This window comes from Dipodomys spectabilis, unplaced genomic scaffold (genome assembly GCF_019054845.1).
Source record: "Dipodomys spectabilis isolate Male_0828 unplaced genomic scaffold, ASM1905484v1 ptg000783l, whole genome shotgun sequence".
Taxonomy (NCBI): Eukaryota; Metazoa; Chordata; class Mammalia; order Rodentia; family Heteromyidae; genus Dipodomys; species Dipodomys spectabilis.
Genome location: NW_024871460.1, coordinates 2,306,836 through 2,330,819, shown reverse-complemented (window position 1 = coordinate 2,330,819; position 23,984 = coordinate 2,306,836). Strand labels below are relative to the sequence as shown.

The 23,984-nt window shown below is 40.0% G+C and overlaps 2 protein-coding genes across 5 annotated transcripts in view; one reads left to right on the top strand and one right to left on the bottom strand.

Annotated features, from left to right (window-relative positions):
- Washc5 (WASH complex subunit 5) overlaps positions 1 to 16,993 on the bottom strand; it is a 42,821-nt gene extending 25,828 nt beyond the window's left edge. The window contains exons 1-7 of the mRNA XM_042673004.1: positions 16,860 to 16,993; positions 8,675 to 8,984; positions 7,748 to 7,893; positions 6,640 to 6,724; positions 5,424 to 5,524; positions 3,322 to 3,514; positions 1,404 to 1,556 (exon numbers count right to left, since the gene is read on the bottom strand). Of these exons, the coding sequence (XP_042528938.1) occupies positions 1,404 to 1,556; positions 3,322 to 3,514; positions 5,424 to 5,524; positions 6,640 to 6,724; positions 7,748 to 7,893; positions 8,675 to 8,860 (864 nt within the window). The 5' untranslated portion in view covers positions 8,861 to 8,984; positions 16,860 to 16,993. The remainder of the gene's footprint in view (positions 1 to 1,403; positions 1,557 to 3,321; positions 3,515 to 5,423; positions 5,525 to 6,639; positions 6,725 to 7,747; positions 7,894 to 8,674; positions 8,985 to 16,859) is intronic.
- A 141-nt stretch (positions 16,994 to 17,134) lies between these two features.
- The window catches only part of Nsmce2 (NSE2 (MMS21) homolog, SMC5-SMC6 complex SUMO ligase), a 213,449-nt gene continuing 206,599 nt past the window's right edge, over positions 17,135 to 23,984 (top strand). For 3 of the 4 annotated variants that reach the window (XM_042673121.1, XM_042673122.1, XM_042673124.1), the window contains exons 1-3: positions 17,135 to 17,242; positions 21,520 to 21,610; positions 23,413 to 23,580. In XM_042673121.1, coding sequence (XP_042529055.1) covers positions 21,550 to 21,610; positions 23,413 to 23,580 — 229 coding nt within the window. In that variant the 5' untranslated portion in view covers positions 17,135 to 17,242; positions 21,520 to 21,549. The remainder of the gene's footprint in view (positions 17,243 to 21,519; positions 21,611 to 23,412; positions 23,581 to 23,984) is intronic. The other variant, XM_042673123.1, reaches the window with a different exon arrangement.

Here is a 23,984-nt window from a genome sequence, read left to right as displayed (position 1 = left end):
CTATACTAGTGTGTGTCAGTGTATGAGTTTTTTTAAGGTAGGTATCTTACAGGATTACAACTGGATTTTAATCTTTCTTAATATTAAATATGCTTACAGTTACAGTATTCTGGATTAAGACTTTTGTTAAGCTGAGAAATATGAAGCAAGTCTATCAGAGTTTTGTAATTGGCTGCTCAATTGTAAGCTAGCAAGTATGATTTACTATAGATTCTTCTCATACTGCCAGTAAATTAATGGTTTCTCATAACAGTAGTTAATGAGATTCAATTGCTGTAATTCAGTGGCAGGAAACAGAAAAAAACATACTGAGAATATAGCCCAATTGATTCAAGATGGATAAAACCTCTGTACAGGGAAAACAGTTCATGTACACTAGATACAGTAACTCAGTTGTATTCCTTTAAGAAATGGTACTTTGAAGTGAAATAATGCCTAAAAGTCACTATATATATGTACATATATATATATATATATATAAAACATTTTTGTGATATAAACCTTAATGAGCCCATCACAATTATCTTGCAGATAAAACTTATCATGGAGCCAGGCACCGGTGGCTCATGCCTATAATCCAATCTACTCAGGAGGCTGAGATCTGAGGATTGCAGTTCAAAGTGAGCCCAGGCAGGAAAGTCCATGAGACTCTTATCTCCAATAAACCACCAGAAAACCAGAAGTGGTACTGTAGCTCAAGTGGTAGAGCACTGGCCTTGAGCTGATGAGTGAAGGGACAGCATCCAAGCCCAGAGTTCAAGCTCCACGACTGACAAAAAACAACAACAACAAAACAAAACAAAAAAAACCCTTATCGTGGAAGGGGAATTCCTATTAAAAAACTGACAAATGAATTTTGCTAGCTTAGATTTATTAAAAAAAAACAACAAGCCAGAAAAACCTTTAACTCAGTTGTAATCTCAATAGATAAAGCAAGATACATTTCAATACTTAGTTTCCATTCAAGAAAAATTCTAATGTGTTTGTCAAAAAATTTACTGACTGGTTTAAGTACTTCATGTTATGACTTATAAATTCTCAATATACAGGGGCTGGGAAGGTGGCTCAGTGGTAGAGTGCTTGCCTTGCATGCCTGAGGCCCTGGGTTCGATTCCTCAGCACCACATAAGCAAAAAGAAAAAAGCCGGAAGTGGTGCTGTGGCTCAAGTGGTAGAGTGCTATCCTTGAGCTGAAGAGCTGAGGTTACAGCACTCAGGCCCAGAGTTCAGGCCCCACGACTGGACCCCCCCCCCCGAAAAAAAAAATTCTCAATATACAAAGTAATTTTGCCTAAGTGTTCTTTTTGACGCAGTATTTACAATAGTATAACCTGAGGGTTAATGGCCAAAAGAATTCTGTAACAAATTTACTTGAAAACAAACAAACAAACCAGCAGTACTTGCCCAATTATCTGGAAAGTATTTGTCTACGATCTCCCTCATTTTTGCTTGATGGGTGTGAAGAATGGAAGGATCAAAGTAGAGAATGACGTACAACATGGCAGCTTGAGTTGCCAGGGCGGTGCTGCGATGCTCTGGCAGAGGATAAGCAGAGACCTGCAATATAGCATTGGTAACACTGAAGGTCCACATACTTAAATCCAATCATTTGTTCTAGGGCGTAATCATTTCCCAGAGGCCATCACCTGTCAACATACTGGCCCTGGTGCAATTTTCAGGTTGTGGCCTTGGTAACTACTGACTTCCTTTTATTCCTAACCCCACTATGTTCTTCTAACTCTTCACTTTGCTACCATTTTATCTATCTTAAAAGAGAAAAAAAAGGAAAGCAAAAAGGAAAAAACAGGTTGGGCATGGTCAAACCAGCCTAAGGTACACAGTGACTCTGAGGCCAGCCTATGCTACAAAGTGAGATTTTGTCCTAAAAAATAAAGAAAAAGGGCTGGGAAGGTGGCTCAGTGGTAGAGCGCTTGCCTTGCATGCCCGAGGCCCTGGGTTCGATTCCTCAGCACCACATAAGCAAAAAGCAAAAAGCCGGAAGTGGCACTGTGGCTTGAGTGGTAGAGCGCTAGCCTTGAGCTGAAGAGCTGAGGGACAGCGCCCAGGCCCGGACCACCCCCCCCCCAAAAGAAAAGTGCTGACCCTGCATCTCCTACTAGTTGTCCATTTTGTGTCTTCCCTATCACAGACAACCCCCTAGAACTGATAAGCTCAACTTACTGTTCTGATTTACTGTTCTGTTCTACAACTCTGAATTCTCACCTCCTTCATCATCCCAATGGAATCTGCTAGCCCAATTCAATGGCTGTCTTTTGAATTGGAGAAAATAGAAACACAGTGCCTCAGATACCAATAAATGGTTGGAGTTAGAGACCAAATGTTGTAATGACAGTAAGGAAACAGCATATAATCTGAATTCATACAGACCCAAACTCCAGTTATGCCTCTGTTACCTCGTTGTATGACCTTGTGAAAATTAATGAAACGTATTTATCTAGTATAGGTATAATGGCATCTATTTTGAGCAGAGAAAACAGAATATGAATCCTAATCACCACCACGATGCTAGCTTAGATTAAATTCTCAATGAATGGCAACAAATGCTATGAAGACCTAGTATCTGAGGTAGCTTCTGATGTTAAAACAAAACAAAAAGGAAGAACAAAAGACTCTTATTTATGCTTCCCATATACACATGAAAGACTGAATAAATAGGTTACCTAAAGTTCTATACAGAGCAAGTATGTTCTAAATATATGATATATGATGCCCAGTTATCAAAGTCCCAATTCTTTATTCTGTTACAGTAATACACAAAACAACATCATTTTCCTAACAATGAAATCAAATGGAAACTCTCTTCAGTATTCTTCTCAGTAAGTGAATGAGGAATGTGAGGTAACTTTAAGATGCTGCAGGTACTTTAGCCCTGTGTAGGCCTTTACTATCCCCCGGACTGCCCCCTGGCTCCCCTACCTTGGCAATCTTCCTACCTTGCTACATGCTCTCTGGCAGCCTGGGCTTCCCCTTGTACAACACTCAGCTTGTTTTCTTGTAATTCCTTCACTAGGTATCTATTTTCCTAAGCTACAAGCTCATAATGTTTAGGGTCCATGACCTATCTTCTTTAGTGATAGAGCCCTAGCACTTTATACATGAATGGGTACCCAACACCTAATCAATAACAATTTCTTGAATGAATGACTAAAAGAATGCATCTTTCTAATTGTTTATCTCATTTCCATGACATTGTTTCTCACTATAATTTTCACTCTTTGAGGAAAAGACACAAAGAGGTAACTGAAGAGAAAAGTGAACTCAATCTTTAAACTAATAAGGTCCTAATAGATTTAATTCCTACCTGATTGTAAATATCATCAGATCTCAGTCGACCAATGACCATGCTGATGAAGGTTTCATTGATAGGTACCCTTTGGAAATAGCTCTCGGGATAGTTGGGTGGTCTCTTGGCTCCTGGTTGGCTAGAATAACCTGTACTTCGTAGAAGCTTACAAATATCATCCATATTTGAATCAGCAGAAGTCCGAGCCGCACTAAGTCATGTTTACATGGAAATAAAGAGACAAAGAAACCTTATATATTAGAAACTCAGAAGTACAGTACAGAAAAGTGAAGAATTCCAACTAGGTTTGACAGTTTGTATCATTAAAGTTCATTATATATTTAAAAACCCATTTAAAGGACAGATATTGGTTCTAGGTAAAGATCCAACATCCAGGGCTGGGAAGGGGGCTCAGTGGTAGAGTGCTTGCCTTGCATGCCTGAGGCCCTGGGTTCGATTCCTCAGCACCACATAAGCAAAAAGAAAAAAGCCAGAAGTGGCGCTGTGGCTCAAGTGGTAGAGGGCTAGCCTTGAACTGAAGAGCTGAGGGACAGCGCCCAGGCCCAGAGTTCAGGCGCCAGGACCGGACCCCCCCCCCAAAAAAAGATCCAACATCCATTTCCTCAAATCCTTGGGACTGGATTTGTTTTAGAATTCAGCATTTTCTGTATGTCACAAGGTAATATGATATTTAGCTCACATACAATATTCCAGCAGGGGGTGAGTTCTATCCCAAGGTGAATGGACATTCGTGATTGTAGAGGAAAAAAATTAGCTCACTTATTTAGCTGTTCTGAGTAGGTTTGACTCTAAATAGTTTTAGGTTCAGGTTTGGCTGCCAAATGAGGTATGTGTGTGTATGCAGATATCTTTTTCAGAGCTCTTTGGATTTCAGGATTATAGATAAATAATGTAAAGCTAAACAAACATTTCACAACTAAAAAAAATCACATTAACTTATACCAATGTAAAGTGTCATATATATTAACTAGTTTTCCTTTGGCAAGCTGCACCTTCTGTAGTGACCTAATAAAAATATTTGTGACTTTCAGGGTGAAAAATTAAACCCTGAGAGAAATGAACTAACCCAAACCATCGTCAACTTGAGATGACCTCATATTTGGTGATGTAAGACTCTCCTTCAGCTCAAGTCTGGCAATTGTCCAGTGTTGGTGGGTGTTTTCCTCCTCATGAGATTTGTATTCAGAGGGACAAAGTCTGATTTTTCAAAGGTGGGCTTTTCTTTTTCCTTCTTTCTTACATTATTTGTTGCTTTTGTTTTTTCCCAGGTATTTCCAGAAATGTAGGCAAGGTCATTCAAGTTTCATTTTTTAAAATACAGATGATACAACAGCTTACAGTTCAAGTGCTGTGAATGATATACACTAGTAGATACTTTCTTCACATATGATGAAGCTGAAAGCCAACAGGCTAGTGTAAAAGCTTGAGGTTAATTTATAGCTGATAAGACAGCAGTAGCCAGTGTTGCTAAGAACACAATGTCCTCAATCCTTTTCTGTTGAGGATATGCCTCTTTTGCTTTTTACTGGGTCCAAACTTAAAGTTTCATTTTACTCCTCACATTATTATCCTAAAGTCATACAGTAACTCTTTTTCTTTTTTGATGGTTTCTTCCCTGAATCTATTTCAGATACTATTTTTTAAAAACAGTTTTTGATTCCTTCACTAAACATAGAGAAAACCTTAAGCTGGGTGCTGAAATTTTAAAAGTTGGCTCTTTTTCAAGACTGTACTTCCTGAATACTCATGGTTCTATACAGACACATACAACATGAGATCTTGGATAAGTCCTGTTGCTAGTTTTTGGTGTCTATGCATAAATGGGTGAGAATGCACTGTCAATCTGATTCTGACTCAAAAATTTTCAGTCTTTATCACAAAAATGACAAAAGAAAACACATTTCACTTTTTATGTTTGTCAAGGAATCATATTTGAAAATGTTTCTTAAAAAATATTTGACTTCCAAAACTCAGTAAAGAAAATTCAGATTCCTTTTTTAAAAAAACTGAGTTATGGTGGTATAAGAGAACATGTTACATTCCACCAAAAGGAGTGTGGAGGTGCTTCGGACAGGGGAGCAGTGCAGGGGGCAGGGTACCTGTATCGATAGTAAGAGACTAGCATTCTTTCTCTGACTTCCCCTTCAATCTTTTGGTCGATGACCAGCAACATAACTCCATACAAGTACAGTGCTTCACACTAGGAAGAGAAAAGACAATGGCCAAATTCATAGAAGTACAGATTTTTATGAAGTTAACAACACTTAAAAAGATCACTTTGATACATTTTTCCTAAAAGGTTTATATTTAAGGAAAATACCACTTTTCTATAAAGGGTTCTCAACTTCTGTGCAGTATAGGCTTTGAAAATTTACCTCAAATAATTTTTTTTGGTGGTCCTGGGGCTTGAACTATAGGCCTAGGCGCTGTCCCTGAGCTCTTTAGCTCAAGGCTAGCGCTCTACCACTTGAGTCACAGTGCCACTTCTAGTTTTCTGGTGGTTAACTGGAGATAAGAGTCTCACAGACACTCTTCCCTGGACTGGATTTGAACTTGGATCCTTAGATCTCAGCCTCCTAAGTAGCTAGGATTATAGGTGTGAGCCGCTGCCGCCCAACTCCCAAATAAATTTTAACTCACAGTGGTTATCTTTCAGCTGGCCTATTTTTGGTATTTTGCTTGGGTTAGGAAAAATGAAATCCCATTATGGCTTCATTATACTACTTTATATTACTTCATTATAAAGCCATTCACATATTTAATAAACATTAAGTGTGTCTATGTGTGAAGTTCTAGGCTAGATGTCTAGGATGCAAGATGTAAAGAAGATAGAATTCTTACAGCAAAGAAGCTCATAACATCCACAGTCTTTTATTCATTGGTAATTTCATTCACTGTTTATGACTTTTTTTTTTTTTTTGGTCAGTCGTGGGGCTTGAACTTTGGGCTGGAGCACTGTCCTTCAGCTCTTCAGCTCAAGGCTAGCGTTCTACCACTTGAACTACAGCTCCACTTCTCTAGTGGTTTATTGGAGATTGGAGATAAGAGTTTCATGGATTTTCTTGCCCGGGCTGGGTTTGAACCATGATCCTCACATCTCAGCCTGAGTAGCTAGGATTACAGGAGTGAGCCACCAGGCGTCCGGCTGTTTACTACTTTCTAACCTCAGATATGTACCTGTAGATTAGAAGATTATTATCACCTTACTTGCTTCTTTTTAACTAGTGTTCTCTATATATTTGTGACTTATAGTGGAAAAAAAATGCTCAGTTTCCTCTTCTTGGATTTCTACCTTATATGCTCACTATTACTTACTAGGAGTTGTTTTCCATCTTCATTGAGAAGCACAGTTTCTATTGTTTGCTGAATATAAACACCTTCATTGAGATCATCTAGATATCTAGAAATAAAACCCAAGTTATGAATTTATTATGGAACCTACATCTTTTAAAAAGCAAAGATTTAAAAATACATAATAAAGGATATTAGGTATTCTGACATTTACTAGTTTGTGGTCTTCTCTTTAATGTTTTTAAGAACTTAGAATCTTGGGGCTGAGAAGGTGCCTCAGTGGTAGAGCGCTTGCCTTGCATGCATGAGGCCCTGGGTTCGATTCCTCAGCACTACATAAGCAGAAAAAAAAAGCCGGAAGTGGCGCTGTGACTCAAGTGGTAGAGTGGTAGCCTTGAGCTGAAGAGCTGAGGGACAGCGACCAGGCCCAGAGTTCAGGCCCCATAACCGGACCCCCCCCCCCCCCCAAAAAAAAAAAGATTCTAAGTTCTTTTTTTTTTTTTTGGTTGTGGGGTCTGAACTCTGGGCCTGGACACTGTCCCTCAGCTCTTCAGCTCAAGGCCAGCGCTCTACCACTTGAGCCATAGCGTCACTTCCGGCTTTTTTCTTTTTGCTTATGTGGTGCTGAGGAATCGAACCCAGGGCCTCATGCATGCAAGGCAAGCGCTCTACCACTGAGTCACCTTCCCAGCCCCGAACTTAGAAGCTTATAAGCCATGAATCATGGTGATGTGGGACACAGGTTGAAAATTAACGATATTCATGTAATTTATGAATTATAACTATTTTAGAAGTAGCAGCAAAAAATATGGAGTTGTTAATAGGTTAATAAATAATAAGCTTTTAAGAACTGTTAATTCATAAAAGAAACTTAATTTATAAAAATTAGTTTCTTTTTCTCTGTTCTCATATGTAATATACTAGAATAGCGTTACAAACCATTGGCTCAAAGCTATGTGGCTTAGAATATTATGATATTTTACAAGAGCAGAAAGTTATGATGAAATCCTCAAATACTTAAGAAGACTAGTTTTAAGCATGGCATAATCAGTAAACGACATGTTCTACGTGAGTTCCTTCTTCCTCTCCACTACTTACTATCAGAATATGGTGTTACTAAATTAATCAATACCTGTTTAAGTCTACGATATACTTGTGCACACTTTGAAATGCTAAGTAAAATCTGGTCACAATTTCTATGTTGTTTTCCCGAAATTCTTCATCTAAATCCTGTAGCTCTGGTTTCGCTTCCAGTTTGCTTTCCCATAACTCTGGACCCTAAGAAGAAAAATATATGAAATAAAGGCATACTTGTTGAAAACATTTTCTACAGTCTTTTTTTTTTTCTTTTTTTGGTCGGCCGTGGGGCTTGAACTCTGGGCTTGGGCACTGTCCTTGCGCTCTTCAGCTCAAGGCGAGTGCTCTACCACTTGAGCCACAGTGCCACTTCCGGTTTTCTAGTGGTTTATTGGAGATAAGAGTCTCATGGACTTTCCTGCCCGGGCTGGCTTTGAACCGCGATCCTCAGATCTGGGCCTCCTGAGTAGCTAGGATTACAGGCATGAGCCACTGGCGCCCGGCTTCTACAGTCTTTTATTAATTTAATTTTTTTATTGTTATTACAAAGGTGATGTACAAAGGGGTTACAAATACCTAAGTCAGTAAAGAGTACATTTCTTTTTGGGCAATGTCACCCCTTCCTTCGCTCTCTCACTACATAGTCGTTTAAAGTGTATTATGTTCTTATATTTAAAGCAGAGCAACAGAAAATCATGAAGATAATAGAAGACTAGACAGAAAATCCCTTTGCAACTGAGGGGTACTTAAAAGATGAAATACATATGCCCAACATTTTCTTTTTAAAATCTGACTATTTTGTGTTAGGGTTTTCCACATAATGGCTCCATCTTCTCAGTTGAGAGCTGATAGTGTTTGGTTCAAAAGTTCTTATCTTGAACTCTTTCTCCTTAATGATTTGACCTTTTGGGATATCATGGCTCCTAGAGAAAACAGGTTTTGTTGAAAAGGACAGCAATACAAATGTCACAGGGGAGAGTACCTTAAAATAGCTGAAATCAAATATGATATCTCCATACTTCTGTTGATCAGCTCGGTCTTTCAACCGGAACACAGTAGGAATAAACTCGGACAGCCTCAGCAGCTCAGCTATGATGGCATTGCCACAGGAGACAATCCTCAAGATTGCTTGGCCACAGAGGTTGTTCTCAGCTAGGAAGTCCAACATTGTGAGGGTGACCAATTAGTCCACACGTGGATAGTGGGAATGATGAACTGGCTTCAGAGCTGGGGGCTGTAGATCATTGCATAAAACCAGGTGTGCACACTGACTGGATTCTCCATTAAAGAATCTGTTTTAAAACAAAGAGTATGTAAATGTCTATTTTTAAAGGAAGCATGTGTATATACTTTAAGACACATATAAGATTTTTTTTTCCTCTCAAACTCACTATATAAAATTTAAGTTCTGATATGGGGCTGGGCATTTATTCTCCATGTTTTCAGTGTGGAGAGCCTTTGCTAGACTAAATATCTAGACCTCTTTCTGACTTTTATTCAGTTCTACTTATGAGAAAAAGTATGATATTGCTCATCTCTGAGTTAGAAGACATAGGGTAGCTATGTTCCCAACATCTCCCTTATCCTTTATGATTCAATACTTTAGCAAGTAACTGCAAACAAGAAACAAGAGCTCAGAGGCATACCCTTGTACATCAACTTTAAGTTATCTACCAAATGGACTTACAAAGTTAAGGTATAAACATATCCAAGATTTTTTCAATATTATATAGGTTTTACAAAATTGTACAAAAATTATTCATAGACAGTTAAATTAGTCCAAAGTCCCATATGATTCAGTACTAAAGTCTGGCTGTTAGCAGAATCAACTATTGCTAATTGCATACTTCCAATTACACATGAAACATTGTAATTATTGTTAACAAGCCATTCTTCTGAAAGTTCTTGAAGGCAAAGATCTATCTTCTTTACCTAATTATCACATCCTGAGTGCCTCTTTGCTAGGTTAGAGATAAAGATGTTTAAGCAACTTATTTTATAGTATAGTCATTCTCAAGTCTGGCAGAGTAATAGAATCTCCTACAACATTAAAAGGCTCCATTAATCAGGTTATAAGCAGATCGAAACCATTTAATTGTTTTTGGAGGAAGTGTTTTTAGCAGGGTGAAGGCAGGGCCTTTGTGCTTGCTTGGCTTGCTTACTTAGCTAGACTCCACCATTTGCACTATGTTTCCAGCCCTGCTTTTTGCTGTATTGTGAAGATGGACTTTTTTTTTTTTTTTTTTTTGGCCTGGGCTGGTTTCAGGTCTTAATTCTCCAGATCTCAGCCTCCTGAGTAACTAGGATTATAGGTGTGAGCCACTGGCATCTGGTTAAGCATGTGATATATTTTTGTTGTTGTTGTTGTTGTCAGTCATCAGACCTGAACTCTGGGCGTCATCCCTCAACTCTTCAGCTCAAGAGTAGCACTCTACCACTGGATCCACTTCTGGCTTTTTTTGTTTATGTGGTGATGAGGAATTGAACCCAGGGCCTCATGCATGCAAGGCAAGCACTCTACCATTTAGCTACCTTCCCAGCCCATAAGCATGTGATTTTTTTTTTAATTTAATTTTATTTTATTTGAGAACATACTGTACAGAGGGGTTACAATTACATGGGCAGGATAATGCATACATTTCTTACCAAGCATTGCAGCCTCCTCCTTTGTTTACCCTTCACCTCCCTTCCCAGCCTCCCCCCTCCCCCCCACCCAACTATACCCCCCCCCAACACCGACATTGTAAAGCTGGTTTTGACATGACATTTTGTACTTCTCATTGTTACAACAGGTCCACCTGAATCCTTAAACGACTTGTTTGTCCCCATCTCCTCCACATGTTATACTGACATCAAATATAGTGAAAGCGGGGGTTACACTGTGGGGGAGGGACATACAAAGCAACAAAGAAATAATCTTATAAATGCGTTAGAAACACATAAGCATGTGATTTTTAAAGAAGCTCTCAAGACGATTCTGATGTAAAGCCCAAATCATTAGAGAATGGAGGATGACTAGTATTGTGAAAAACTGCAGCAAGTGAGCAGGAATTCAACACTATTTATCATTGTATGGCAAGTATATAAATAACAACATATAGGTGAACTTTGCCCCGATAGCTCCCTGTAGTACTATTGAGGAGATAAGCCCTGGAGAAAAAAAAAAAGTAGAAAAAGTGATAAAATGTTTGAGAGTTTGGCCAAGATAAACAAATAGTGTATCACACACTCACTTGTCAATACAAGGCCTTTACTAGCAGTATTCTTTTGGAAATGAGTACTCTTCTCACACTAGGTAGTCTGAATTAAAACTGTCACTTTTAAGAACTCAGGATTCCAGAAGGAAACCCAAAGCTATAAAGACATTTAGTATCTAACATTTAAAGGCTTTTCTATGGCAATTCGGAATATGGGGCTGAAACGTGGAAAGATCTTACAAAGGATCTCACAAGTGGATGACAAGAGAGCTAGCTACTCAACCAAAAAGTGGACGAACATCACAAAGGGGGGGAGGTGATTTACAAAGGGTAATCCACATGATAAAGTTTACGAAAAGATACGTAAGTCACTAGCGGTGAAGGAACTATGAATTAAAGTAAGTACCCAACTCACTAGATACAGTAGGTTGCCAATGAGTAAAACAATAATATTTGTTCCAGGTGTTCCAGGTAGAACTTTGGAAAGTGCACTATTGGTGAAATATGAACTGTTCATCTTTTTGCGAAGTGAATATTTATACAAAAAACAATACATGCTCTCTTATAACAGTGTCATGCTTAAGATTCTATCCCCTAAAAATACAAGCACCAACCTAAGGCTAGGACCAAGATTTTTTCCTTGCAGCCTCACAAACATCTGGAGCAAAGTAAATGAGACAAGGCAAACATAACTTAATTAGCATTAGCAAGAATGAATTAAGTGTATTAAGATGTATTAAGTGAAGGATTTCTCAGAACTATTTTTTTTGGGGGGGTGGGAAAATTAAAACACAGAAACATGAGTGGGATGATCCTATTTTATAAAAAAAGTACAATTAAGAATCTACACATGGCAATATAAACAGAGAAGACCATTAAGGAAAGGGTTGATAGAGGGGAAAATACGGACAAAGCGGGAGACAGTATAGTCAAGTAAAAAGGAAAAGAAAACAATTTTGATGAAAGCTAGTTACAATCACCTCCCACTGCTTGAGTTCTACAAACATTATGTACCATGATGGAACAAAATCACATTAACGAGTGAAATTGTTTAGTGTACACATGAAAAGCTGAGCAGCTCTGAGCTTCCTACACCGTGTTTTCTAAGCATCCTTGGAATCAGAGGTGAATCAACAAAACCGCTTCCTGACCAGTCCCTTTCCTCTCTTCCTAGTGTCTTCCCAGACTGGTATGGAGAGTATGGAGAGTGAGATGCCTATGGGCAACAGATGACAGCAAGAAAGATTCTCAAAAACTAAGGACTTCCTTGGACTAGATGAATGTATGTTGAAATGACACAACATTTATGAAAGTAAGCTGGGTGGGGTGGCTCACACCTGTAATCCTAGCTACTCAGGAGGCTGAGATCTGAGGATCTCTGCTCAAAGCCAGCCGGGGCAGGAAAGTCCATGAGACTCTTATCTTCAATAAAGCACTCAGAAAACCGTAAGTGGCTCAGTGGCTCAAGTGGTAGAGCACTAGCCTTGAGCTGAAGAGCTGAGGGACCAATTTTCAGGCCCAGAGTTCAAGCCCCAGGACCTACCAAAAAAATTATGAAAGTGACTTTTTCATAAAACAAAATTTAGGAGCTGGGGATGCAGCTCAGTAGGCACATGTTAAGCATTTCTTCCCAACCCCTCAAAAAAGGATTTAGAGTTAAAACTATTCACTAATTCAACAAACAATCCTAAATTGCAGCTAACTACAATTTTTTCAGTTCTAAAGACTTAAGTCAAGACCTGCATACCACTTGAGTCCTGTCACCAGACTCTTACTATGAATTTGATAGTACAATACCTGTATTTCATTGTTAACTTTCATAGTATAATCTTTAAAATGGTAACTTCTGCCTAATCTGCTCTCAGCTCGAGATCTTCCTTTGTTTCTCAGGTAGGTAGGATTGCAGGTCACACCCCACTAAAGCAATTTTTACAATATTTAAAATGCCATTCATTTTTTTTTCCAGTGGCTTCTCTCTTAGTTTTTTTTCCAGATCATTCTCATTTCAATTGTTCACTGTGTCATCATCTTTGTTATTCTTCTCTTTTCTTCTTTATGCTAATTTTAAAAATTTTAAATATATACTTTTATTGTAAAGATATTGTACAGAGGGGCTACATTTACATGAGCAAGGTAATGAGTCCGTTTCCTATTGAGCATCGTTACCCTCTCCTTTGTTTTTCCTCTACCATCCCTTTCCTCCCCACCTCCCCCCCTTCTCTTTTCTAATCTGATGTTAGTTATCATTTTTCAACTTCCAAGAAGCCAGCACCGGTTTTCAGCTTCAGGAAAGGCTGTGACTCTAAGTACATTGATCTTGTTTATCACTGTGAAGTACGGCAGCTAAGTTGTGTGAACAGGCTAATGAGGTTTTACAAACTGTGGCATGAAATCAAATAGCACAGGACATGAAGGGAAAATCTGTCGGCAAAATGCAACAACAGCAAATGGCTGTGTGATGTGTGATCTAGAGTTCATGGTGGACATGCCTAAGTACTTCTCATTGGTGAACTTCAAGCTTCAGGACCCCAGTTAGCCTCTCAGTTTGCCGTTTTCAAATGTGAAATAATCTGAAACTTAATGCTGTGAAAAATGCAACTTGAAAAGAATAATACAGTTCCCTTATGGAAATACAAAAGCCTTCCAGAACACTTGAATCACTGGTGAAGGCGTGAAACTTAACTGAGGCATTTGAAGACAGATTCAAGAATGTGAATGTAAACAAAATTGAGCATCTGTGGTATATTGTTCAGTGTAGAAGCAGCCGATGTGCCTAATAACCTATAACATGAGATCAATTGCAAAGTGATCACGAGATGAAAGCTAGTTACAACCACCTCCCACTGCTTGAGTTCTACAAACATTAGGTACCATGATGGATTTCCCACTTGTAGGAGACATGCACTGATATATGCATGTATGTTTGGACAACATACTGCTACAAGAGCAGTTCTTTTCAAAACTTGCCAACACAAAGAGTTGACTGAACTCCAGATTGACTGGTATCAATAAGTCAAGCAAGTAGGAACATCATTAATATCTACTCATATCATACACCTTACTAAAGTGAAGCAATTCCACCTATCACACTGGAGTGAGTTAATGCTGGACCAAATATGCAGACTATTTTTAAGTTGATAATTTTGTATGGTCAGTGAATGATGTTATAAATATTTAAACAGCCCTTGGGTGAAAAAGTTCTCTCAACCTTGCTCTAGACTCATTAAGAAAAGACCAAGCTTTGATTAAGAGTGTAACCACTCCCAGATAGGACATGAGGATAGGACAGACAGTGGGATCCTGGAGAAGCTGAACATATCTCTCCCAAGAAATGAATAGGTAAGACTCAGCATTCACATGTACACATTAAGGAAAACTAAGGCCTGGAGAGACAATGTATAAAGACTTTGTGTACTTTTCTCTTATTTTTAATCCCTAGGTCCCTACTAAAAGAAAATTATACTCTAGGTAACTTTAAAACAATATTAGAAGAGTGAAAAAAAAACAGATATGTTTGGCAAAAACAAAACAAATGTTAGGGGTCTTTATTACATAGGTTGGTTGTATTAAAAGTTTTATAAAAAATGTTAATGTAATTTCTTTTCTTTCTTTTTCTTCACGTCCTCTCCTATCCTTTTCTCCTTTTGTGTTGGAGTTTGAATCCAGGGCCTTGAGCACACTAGGTAAACACACTCTACCAACAAGCTACATTCCATCCACATTATACAGGTTTTTTTTTTTTTGGTCTGTCATGGGGCTTGAACTCTGGGCCTGAACATTGTCCCTCAGCTCTTCAGCTCAAGGCTAGTGCTCTACCACTTGAGCTACAGTGCCAGTTCCGGTTTTCTGGTGGTTTATTGGAGATAAAGAGTTTCACTGACTTTCCTGCCCAGGCTGGCTTTGAACCTTGATCCTCAGATCTCGGCCTCCTGAGTAGCTAGAATTACAGGCATAAACCACCAGTGCCCGGTTACAGATTTTTTAATGCAAAAGCAAAATATGAATTACATTTAGCCATGAATTCGGTAATGTTTTACCTTATAAAGAACATCTGAGCTTTCTATCGCAACTAATGTGAACATTTATTGTTAAGTTTTTGAAAACAAAAGTAAAAATTAACTGAAAAAAGAAATTAGTTACATTATTATATACTAGACCTCCTAATCTGTACTGAATATATTTTGTATGCAGAAAACAGAATTTTTGCAACTTGCCCGTCAGAATTAAAACTGTCATTAAAGGGCTGGGAAAGTGGCTCAGTGGTAGAGCGCTTGCCTTGCATGCATGAGGCCCTGGGTTCAATTCCTCAGCACCACATAAGCGGAAAAAAAAAGCCAGAAGTGGTGCTGTGGCTCAAGTGGTAGAGTGCTAGCCTTGAGCTGAAGAGCTGAGGGACGGCGCCCAGGCCCAGAGTTCAGGCCCCACGATAGGACCCCCCCCAAAAAAAAAAAAAAAAACCAAAAAACTATCCTTATAGATGACTAATCACATTCAGTATGGTGATACATTCTTATAATACCAGCTACTCTGGAGGTGGAGGCAGAAGAATCATGAAAAAGTGTCCAGCCTAGGATAAGTTAGTGGGCTCTATCTCAAAAACAGTGAGTTGTGGCTTACATATGAGGGTGAATCCCGGTGTTTAACCTTGAGGAGGATCATTCCCCTCCAACCAAAAAAAAAAAAAATGCTTGATAACCTTTCTACCCACCCAAAAGGTGAATAGGTGTTAACACTTTTACAATGTGTTAGGAGTTCAGCTTTAAAAAAATTACTATAGAATGAGGATCAAATAAGCATCATATAAAACGCTATATTAGGTCATTCTTTTAGAGGGTTTCTAGCATAAGGGATAAAGAAAAGTCATAAAGACCAATTTTTTGAATACATTTTTCTAATGTATTATTACATGAAATTGAGCCAAAAATCTTTTTATTATTACTGTAATTATTATTATTTTATATGTTACAAAGTGGTGGTAACTTTACTTTTAAGAATCTGGCATGGACTGTAACTTTTAGTTTAGGAAGTAACTCTACTCAAAGGGCAACATGCTTTCAAGAATGAAGCATGGCATCATGACAAGTGGAAAACAACATTTAATTGCCCGGGACAAATTACTGTTGATCTCATTCAGGACAAAAGAAGGTCAGTCTATTTTTATCCTTACACACCTCAGTTTCATAAAGAAGGGAGTAATAGTTTCCACAAATCCATTATCTTGCTCAAAATACAATGGCTACTGGGGAAAAATATCACATATCTCCTCCCAAAAAGTTCTGAAATGAAACTGATTCCTTCAGTCTGGCTCACGAATCCTAGGACAGACAGGTAAAGGACAATTAGGGAAAGTGTCTCTAGTAAAACTCCTTCACTACTCCTCACCTATGTTAAGGGGAACTCTAGTACTTTTAGCATCAAGAACTAAGGTTCCATTGCTGTCTGGCTGTAGTTCCCACCTTCACCCCCAGCCCCCCAAGCCCTCCTTAGAAGCCACTGGAACCACAGCCTGGGCCGCACTTTCTCCGAAATGCAGGAACTATGACACTATGTTACAGGTGGGGGAAATACGGTTCTGGGAGGAGCAAAGACTTTACCCAAGTCAAGGCTCTCATTCAAAACCAGGCCAGTGTAAAAGCTCCTAGTAACTCCTCGGTTTTCTCCAGAGAAAATGGAATAACAAGGGTAATCCTCACACGATTGCTCCCGGGAACTTGCAAGGATCAGATGCGAGCCAGTCACTGAACATCGCCGCCAAAGTGCCAAGGGAGTGTGCACAACGATTTCCACCGAGGAGAGACAATGAGCTGGACGACAGCCCCCACACCCGGGGTCCCTAAGTCCTCCGTCCTTAGCCCCCACTCTGACTGTGCGCGGGGCTGTGACGGACCCTCGGTCGGCGCGGCCCAGCCACGAAGTCGGGGAAGGGACGGGGGAACGCAAAAAGCGGGGTTTGCACCTCGCCCAACTTACCTGTCAGCTGGGCCGCGCACGCTCCGGGCCGGTGGTGGCGCCCGGAAGTTCGCACCCCAGACCGAACCTTCTCGCTCCGCAGGGGTCCTTTTCGGTCGGTTGCTTTAGACTTGGAGCTAGCAGGAGCCCTGCTTCCGCCCCGGCCTCACCAAGCCGTCACATGACTTGAGGGAGAGGGGTGGTGGTAGTGGTGGTGGTGGTGGAGGAGGAGGAGGAGGAGGAGGCAGCTGGAGCGTCACGTGACCGCTCGCGGCGCCTGGTGATGACGTAAGAGCCCGCGCTCGGCGCGTTTCAACGAGTGGTGCGGCGGCTGAGGGAAAGAGTTGGCCTCCGGGAGTGTGAAGTTGGGATTCAACAGACTGAGCTAAGTCGGGCAACACCAGGTAAGGCAGGAGCGGGGGCAGCGATGGGGAAGGTGGCGGGAGCCGTCAGCCCCTTCGGAGGGGTGGTTCCTCAGGGACTCTGGACGGAACGTCTGTCGACTTGAGTTGTGGTTCCGGCCATTTCCACGCCACGGCGGTGGGACTGCGACCCACTCCCCTCCTTCAGCCCGAAGTGTGTGGGGAAGACGACCACGAGGTTTTGAGGGGGGAAAAATCTTGATTCGAACTGGCTTTGACAGCTGAGGCATGAACAGGTTGTCAAACACTGTCAGGGCCTCAGTTTCCTTTTCTTTCCTCCTGATAAATTGATGTTGGGAATTAGAGGTAATGAAAAGGTAGAGTGAGATACCCCTTTATGGGACCCTTGTAGGTGACCTGAAAGTGGTGGCATTCTTTATGATTCTTTTCGTAACTTTCATCAGGTCTTTATTGATCGCCTGCTTTTCGTGAGGAGTTAATTTTCTCTAGGTTAGAACATGCCAGCGTTCTAGTTCAAGGAGTTCCAGAATTGGTGACAGGCGTGAGCAAACCTCTGAGATAAGTTTTACAATAGAAATGTGTGTGCATGTGTGTTGCAGACAGTGGAAGGAGGGGAAAAAGCAACTTAATGGGTAAGAGAAATCTTAGGAGAGATGGATGTATCTTGGGGTGTGTGTGTGTGTGTGTGTGTGTGTAAGAGAGGGGGGAGAGAAAGAGACAAAGTCAAAAAGACAAGAGACCATTGAGACAGACACTGAGATAACATTGTTCAAGACCACTGTGTAGGTCAGCATATTTTCTAAAACGTTTGGTCTATGAATACCTTGGTGCTATACAGATACAGGAAAAATTGAATATTAATAATTTACTATGCCACAGAAAATCTTCCCAGCTCGTCAGGAGAGGCAAATTAGTGTGCTAAGCAAAATCATCCCCTCTCTTCCCCCTTCGCAGACCTCAGGAGATAACTCCATTGTAAACCTTCTTGATATAGGTATCAAAAAAAAATCAGTATGTCCTGGGGAAGAATCAGAAAAGAGGTTGATTTAAACCACTGTCTCTTAACCAGCGTCTTGTTGCCCTTTGGGGCCAAATGAGTCTGTGTAAGACTGTTCTACACATTCTAGAATATTTGGCACTATCCATGGGCTCTTCCAGCTGGGTGTTGACAGGTACTCCTATTTTCCAGCACAACAACCAAAACTGATTCCAGGTGTTGTTAAATGTCCCTATTTGAAAAAACATAAAAAAGCCGGGTGCAGATGGTTCACGCCTGTAATCCTAGCTACTCAGGAGGCTGAGATCTGAGGATCAAGGTTACAAGCCAGTTCATGAGACCTCAATCTCCACTAAACCACCAGAAAATCGGAAGTGGTACTATGGCTCAAGTGGTAGAGCATTAATCTTGAGCTGAAGAGCTGAGGAACAGAACCCAGGCCCAGAGTTCAAGCCCCACAACCAACAAAACAACAACAAAAAAAACAACCAGAAAGGTATTTCTTTTCATTTTGGAAGCTGAAATTCCAGGATCTAGGTGCTGTCAAATTTGGTAAGGTCTAGTAAGATCTTATTTCCTGCTTTTTTGCATTATACTTAACTATGTCCCCACATAGAGGAAGTGCAAGGTGGCTCTCTAACATTATTCATAGTGGACTGATTCCATTCATGAGGACGAATCTAGTCACCTCCCAGAAGGCTTTACCTCCACTGCCTTGAGTGTTCAGATTTCACATAGGAATTTCAGGACAGAGCATAGACTCTGAAAGAAGGTTAGATGAGAAAGAAACATTCAGATTGCAGTGGATAGGAATAGGGCCGATGAAGAAGTAAACAAGTCATTGTCATGGCGCCAATGGGTAAATCTTGTGCTGGGATTTGGAACAGTTTGTGAAGAAGATTGCCAGCCAAAGCTTTTTTGTGAGTTCCTATTTTCTTTCATTCTTCCTTCGTTCTTTCTTCCTTTCTTTCTTTATTCCTTCCTTCCTTCCTTCCTTCCTTTCTCTTTCTTCTTTCTTTCTTTCTTTCTTTCTTTCTTTCTTTCTTTCTTTCTTTCTTTCTTTCTTTCTTTCTTTCTTTCTTTCTTTCTTTCTTTCTTTCTCTCTCTCTCTTTCTTTCCTTGCTTCCTTGCTTCCTTCCTTCTCTCTCTTTCTCTTTTTTTTTGGGGGGGGGGCTTGAACTCTGGGCCTGGGTGCTGTCCCTCAGCTCTTTAGCTTAAGGCTAGCACTCTACCTCTTGAGCCACAGGGCCACTTCCGGTTTTTAGTGGTTTATTGGAGATAAGAGTCTCACAGACTTTCATGCCTGGACTGGCTTTGAACTTCGATCATCAGATCTCAGTCTCCTGAGTAGCTAGGATTACAGGCGTGAGCCACAGGTACCTGGCCCTATTTTCTTTTTGAATAGTAATCTTTCCCTTTTTATTATCATGGAACTCACAGCAAATTTGTGTCACAACTGTAGCACTTTCTCATATGGTTGGTTCCTCTCTGATTTCTGGGTTTTGACCCTGATTTGGGAGGATTTATATTTTATGCCTTATTGGATACATTTGTGTTTATATTGTGTAAAATGACTCATTTGCTGTAATAAGATTGTAAATAAATGTTCTCTTCCACAAAATATGCATCTTAAAAGGGGTCATTCGGTTTTTAATTTGTATTAATATCTTCTCCTTCGATATGAAATCTTAAAATGATAGAAATAACAATGAGTCCCTGTTTCAGAACCCATACTTAGACATATATAACTGAGAGAAAATTTTAGCAAATACATAAAGCTCAATGCCCCTTTGGATGACCCTCAGAACCAAATGGACTGATTTGTTATCTTTCACTTAAGACTCTCTCCTTGTTCTTTCAAAGAATGAAGTCCAATAGCTTTTCCTTGTCCCTGTTTGCTAGGCCAAGAGAATACGTTCCATACTTTGCTATGATCTGTTTCCATCACACTATTTTTTTCACCTGAAGTACTCTCCCTGGATAATTTAGACCTTCTAAATTTGTAATATATCACTTATAGTCCTGCTTAAGTGCCTCATTTCCATGGTCATTGTTTCCCTTTAATCAGAAATTTTGGGGTTGAGGCCCCATGGTCAGTGTTTCACCTGGCCTGCTTGGTGATTTCAGTGTGCCAATACTGCAGCCCAGGTCCATCAGAATTAGAATCACATAAAGGGCTTGGTAAAGTATAGATTATTGGGGCCAGAGCTTGCATTTCTAATAAGTTCAAAAGTGAAGCTGCTTGGTCTGGGACCATTTCAGGAAACATTTAGGGCTGTTATAGAATCTGTTGGCCTTTACCCTTTAGAATGAAAGGAGATTTTTGAGCAGGACAGCAACATGACTTATGCATGCATGCTGTCAATGGTTCACTTTGGGTATTGTGTTGATAAACTAGGTGGAAGTGGCAAGATTGGGAATGGGAGGCCACAAAGGAGGTTGTTGGAAGAACTAGAAAAGAAATTATGGGAGTATACATGTGGTATTTTATACATTCATTCTTTTGCCAAGACTTTGTTCAATAGCTCCTGTGTGCTACACATTGTTTCAGGTGCTTTGTGAACAAAATAGAAAAGTGTAAGAAATGTAGAGTCAAATTGGGGACTAGAGACAGTAAACAAAAGGAACAAATAAATGAGTGTTGTTGAGTAGTACTTCCTGTGAGGAAATATAACCACAGAGGAAGGAGGGTAGGGAATGCCTGGGAGGTGGTGCCTGGCAGGGGTGGGAGGGCTTACTATTTTATAGAGTGTCCAACAGTGATGCAGAGATATCTGAAGGGAGATCTTAGAGAAATGAGAATATCTGGGGGACAGATACCTTGGCAGAAAGGACATAAAAGGCATAGCTTTAGATAGGAATGTATTTGATTTGCATGGAGAAGACAAGGAGGTCCAGGTTCTGAACCTTGAGGTCCAATATAGGGAGCTCAAGGCAAGAAAGGGGAAGCAGCAGAGATTGAGAAAAGCCAGCAAGATAGAAAGAACAACCAGGGTGGCAGGTGTAGAGAGTGCACTGTGAAGGTGGGAGTGTTTAGCTGTGAAATGCTTTTGCCTGGTGGTTCAAGGAGGCCAGGGCTGCAGCAGTGACCTTGGTAGGAGTGGTTGCAATAAATGAGGAAGGATAGAAGCCTGGCAGGAAAGTATTCAAGAAAGAGTAGGAGGAGAGGATTTGGAGAGAAATAAGATAAGTGTAGGGAGTTTTGTGTGAGGGTGAGCATAAAAATAGAGATGGTAACCAGAAGGGAAGATGGGAGGATGTTTTTAGATGGAAGAAGTAACCGTCCATTTGTTCCTTGTAGAGAATGGCAGAGTGGGAAAAATGAGTGTGCATGAAATCATGGAGAATTACTGGGGGAATGTCCCAGAGAAGGAATGGAGGAAGAGCATCTGGTGGGTATGTGGAGGTGGCCTTACAAGCAGGGACAGTTGATTTAATAAGAGGGAGAGAGGCAGCATATGTGGAAATGGAGGCTGGTAGGTGAGGAGGGAAGCCTTTGCTTCTGTTTCATCAGTGAAATAGCAAATGAGGTCTTGAGCTTGGTGCTAATGAAGGAGGAGCTGGTGGAGATTTGTAGAGAAGAGAGTCATCAAATAACATTTTTTAAATAAGCTGTCTAGAGAGTTGTGTACTCTACATAATTTTATGTCTCCATTTCTACATGCATTTACTGTGCTTTGATGCCCCTCCCCATTAAATGTATCCTTGTTCACATCAGTTTCTAAGACAAAACCAAACATTTTCTTGGTTGTGCCTCCACTTTGCAATAACTTCCCTGTTGTTTAATCTATCTATCTATCTATCTATCTATCTGTCTGTCTGTCTGTCTGTCTGTCTGTCTGTCTGTCTGTCTGTCTGTCTGTCTGTCTCCCCTACTCTACTGATGATCCCCAGAGGAGCAGAAATTGAATATTCCTAGTGCCTAGGTTACTGCCTGGCACAAGGCAGACTTGTATCAAATTAGAGCAAAGAAAACAGTGCTTGAAATTGAAAATCTTGAGAGCTTATCTTGTAAACCACTGCATTGCATACCCATGCTCAGAGCAGTGCTTGGTACTTACTGAATACTTGTTACCTGAACTATTTGAATGAGCAATGAATGATAATGTTAAATATTTGCAATGAATTGACATGTCAGGAATAAAAATCAGCATCTATGGCTTCTATGTCCTCTCTTCTCTTTTTCTATTCTGTGTTTCTGAGTCAGTAAGGTTTGACCTGGTAAGGCCTTCAGTACTTATTTGTGGAAGAAATGATTAATTCAGAAGGCATAACTGAGGAACTACAAAGGTCAAGGTGTAAGATAAGCTGGTAGTGAAGGAAAGGAGGCCATGTCATGTCTGCTACACAGATTCAAGACATGGATGTCATGACTATTCCTTCCTGTTCCACTTCAGAGAGGGGCAGAGAGAGACTCAACAATCTGCCTGTGGTCACATAGTGATTAAGGGACAGTGAATCTGAATTCATACTTTGTCTATCTGATTCCAAGAAAATGACTTTCTTTTTTGGTTCCCATGCTGCCTTAGGATCTGCCCTTCCATGCGTTTAGCTTGTGTGAATTCCCTCTACTTTTCTGGTTGGTTTCAGTGAACTGAATTTCAAATGGTTTCTGAATTAAGCTGCTTCTTCATAGGCAACTTTACATAATGGTTTAAAGCTTAGAGAGTTGTTAGTTGACGTTATAGATCAGGGAGTGTTGAATATGAAGATGTTAATTGAAATGGTTATAATGGAAGAGCTAACAAAATTCTGCTTTTCCTGAATTTGAGATTTCACAAAGTTTCTAAACCTATCAGAAACTTTTATTGTTGTTTTTGTTTTTAGAATTCAAAATGCATGCCTATCAGATAAGTTAAAATTACAAAATTTTGAAACCTTACCTTATTAAGCTTTTATTGTTAGTTTTTTTTAAAGGAAAATGCATCATGAGTCTAATTTTTTCGGCTCATTTATGTGTAGACATCAAGGAATCTTTCGGAGGAGGGCATTCTCTCTCCTTTATAAAAATGAAGATTAAGTACATCTGTATTTTGTGGTCCAGATAATGGCATAATGCTTTGGTGTCCTCTCAAGTGATACTGAAGGGTGGCATATAGATAATGAATATTGTCATATGAATGTTTCCAGCTTTGCTAATTTCCTATTCAGTAATTCTGACACACAACGCTTGTTACTATATTTGAAATTTTAGGCAATTTCAAGATGCCAGGGCGTTCCAGTGCAAATTCAGGATCAACTGGTTTCATCTCCTTCAGTGGTATAGAGTCTGCTCTCTCTTCCCTAAAAAACTTCCAGTCCTGTATCAGCTCTGGAATGGACACAGTTTCTAGTGTTGCTTTGGATCTTGTGGAGACTCAGAGTAAGTAATATTTAAAACTGCATATGCGTGTGTGTGTGTGTGTGTGTGTGTGTGTGTGTGTGTGTGTGTGTGTGTGTGTGTATCTGCTTTGTGGTAATACCGCGTGGTGGTATTACTCTGGGACTGCTTTTGAGTGTTCTTGGATCAATCATCTAACCCCATCAGGTATCTGTTTTCTCACCTTATTCTACTTATCACATAGCAATGTGCTGAGGGCAAAATGAGATTGACTTAATTCTGTGTGTACTTACTGGTTGTGTTCCACTAGGAACTGCTCCAGAAATTTATGGACAAACATGTTGATTCCGACATTCAAGAAGCATGTGTTCTAAAGTATGTGATATATCTGAACTATGAAGTATATAACTATATTATCATACTGTTGTTTTCCAGTTTAACTATAT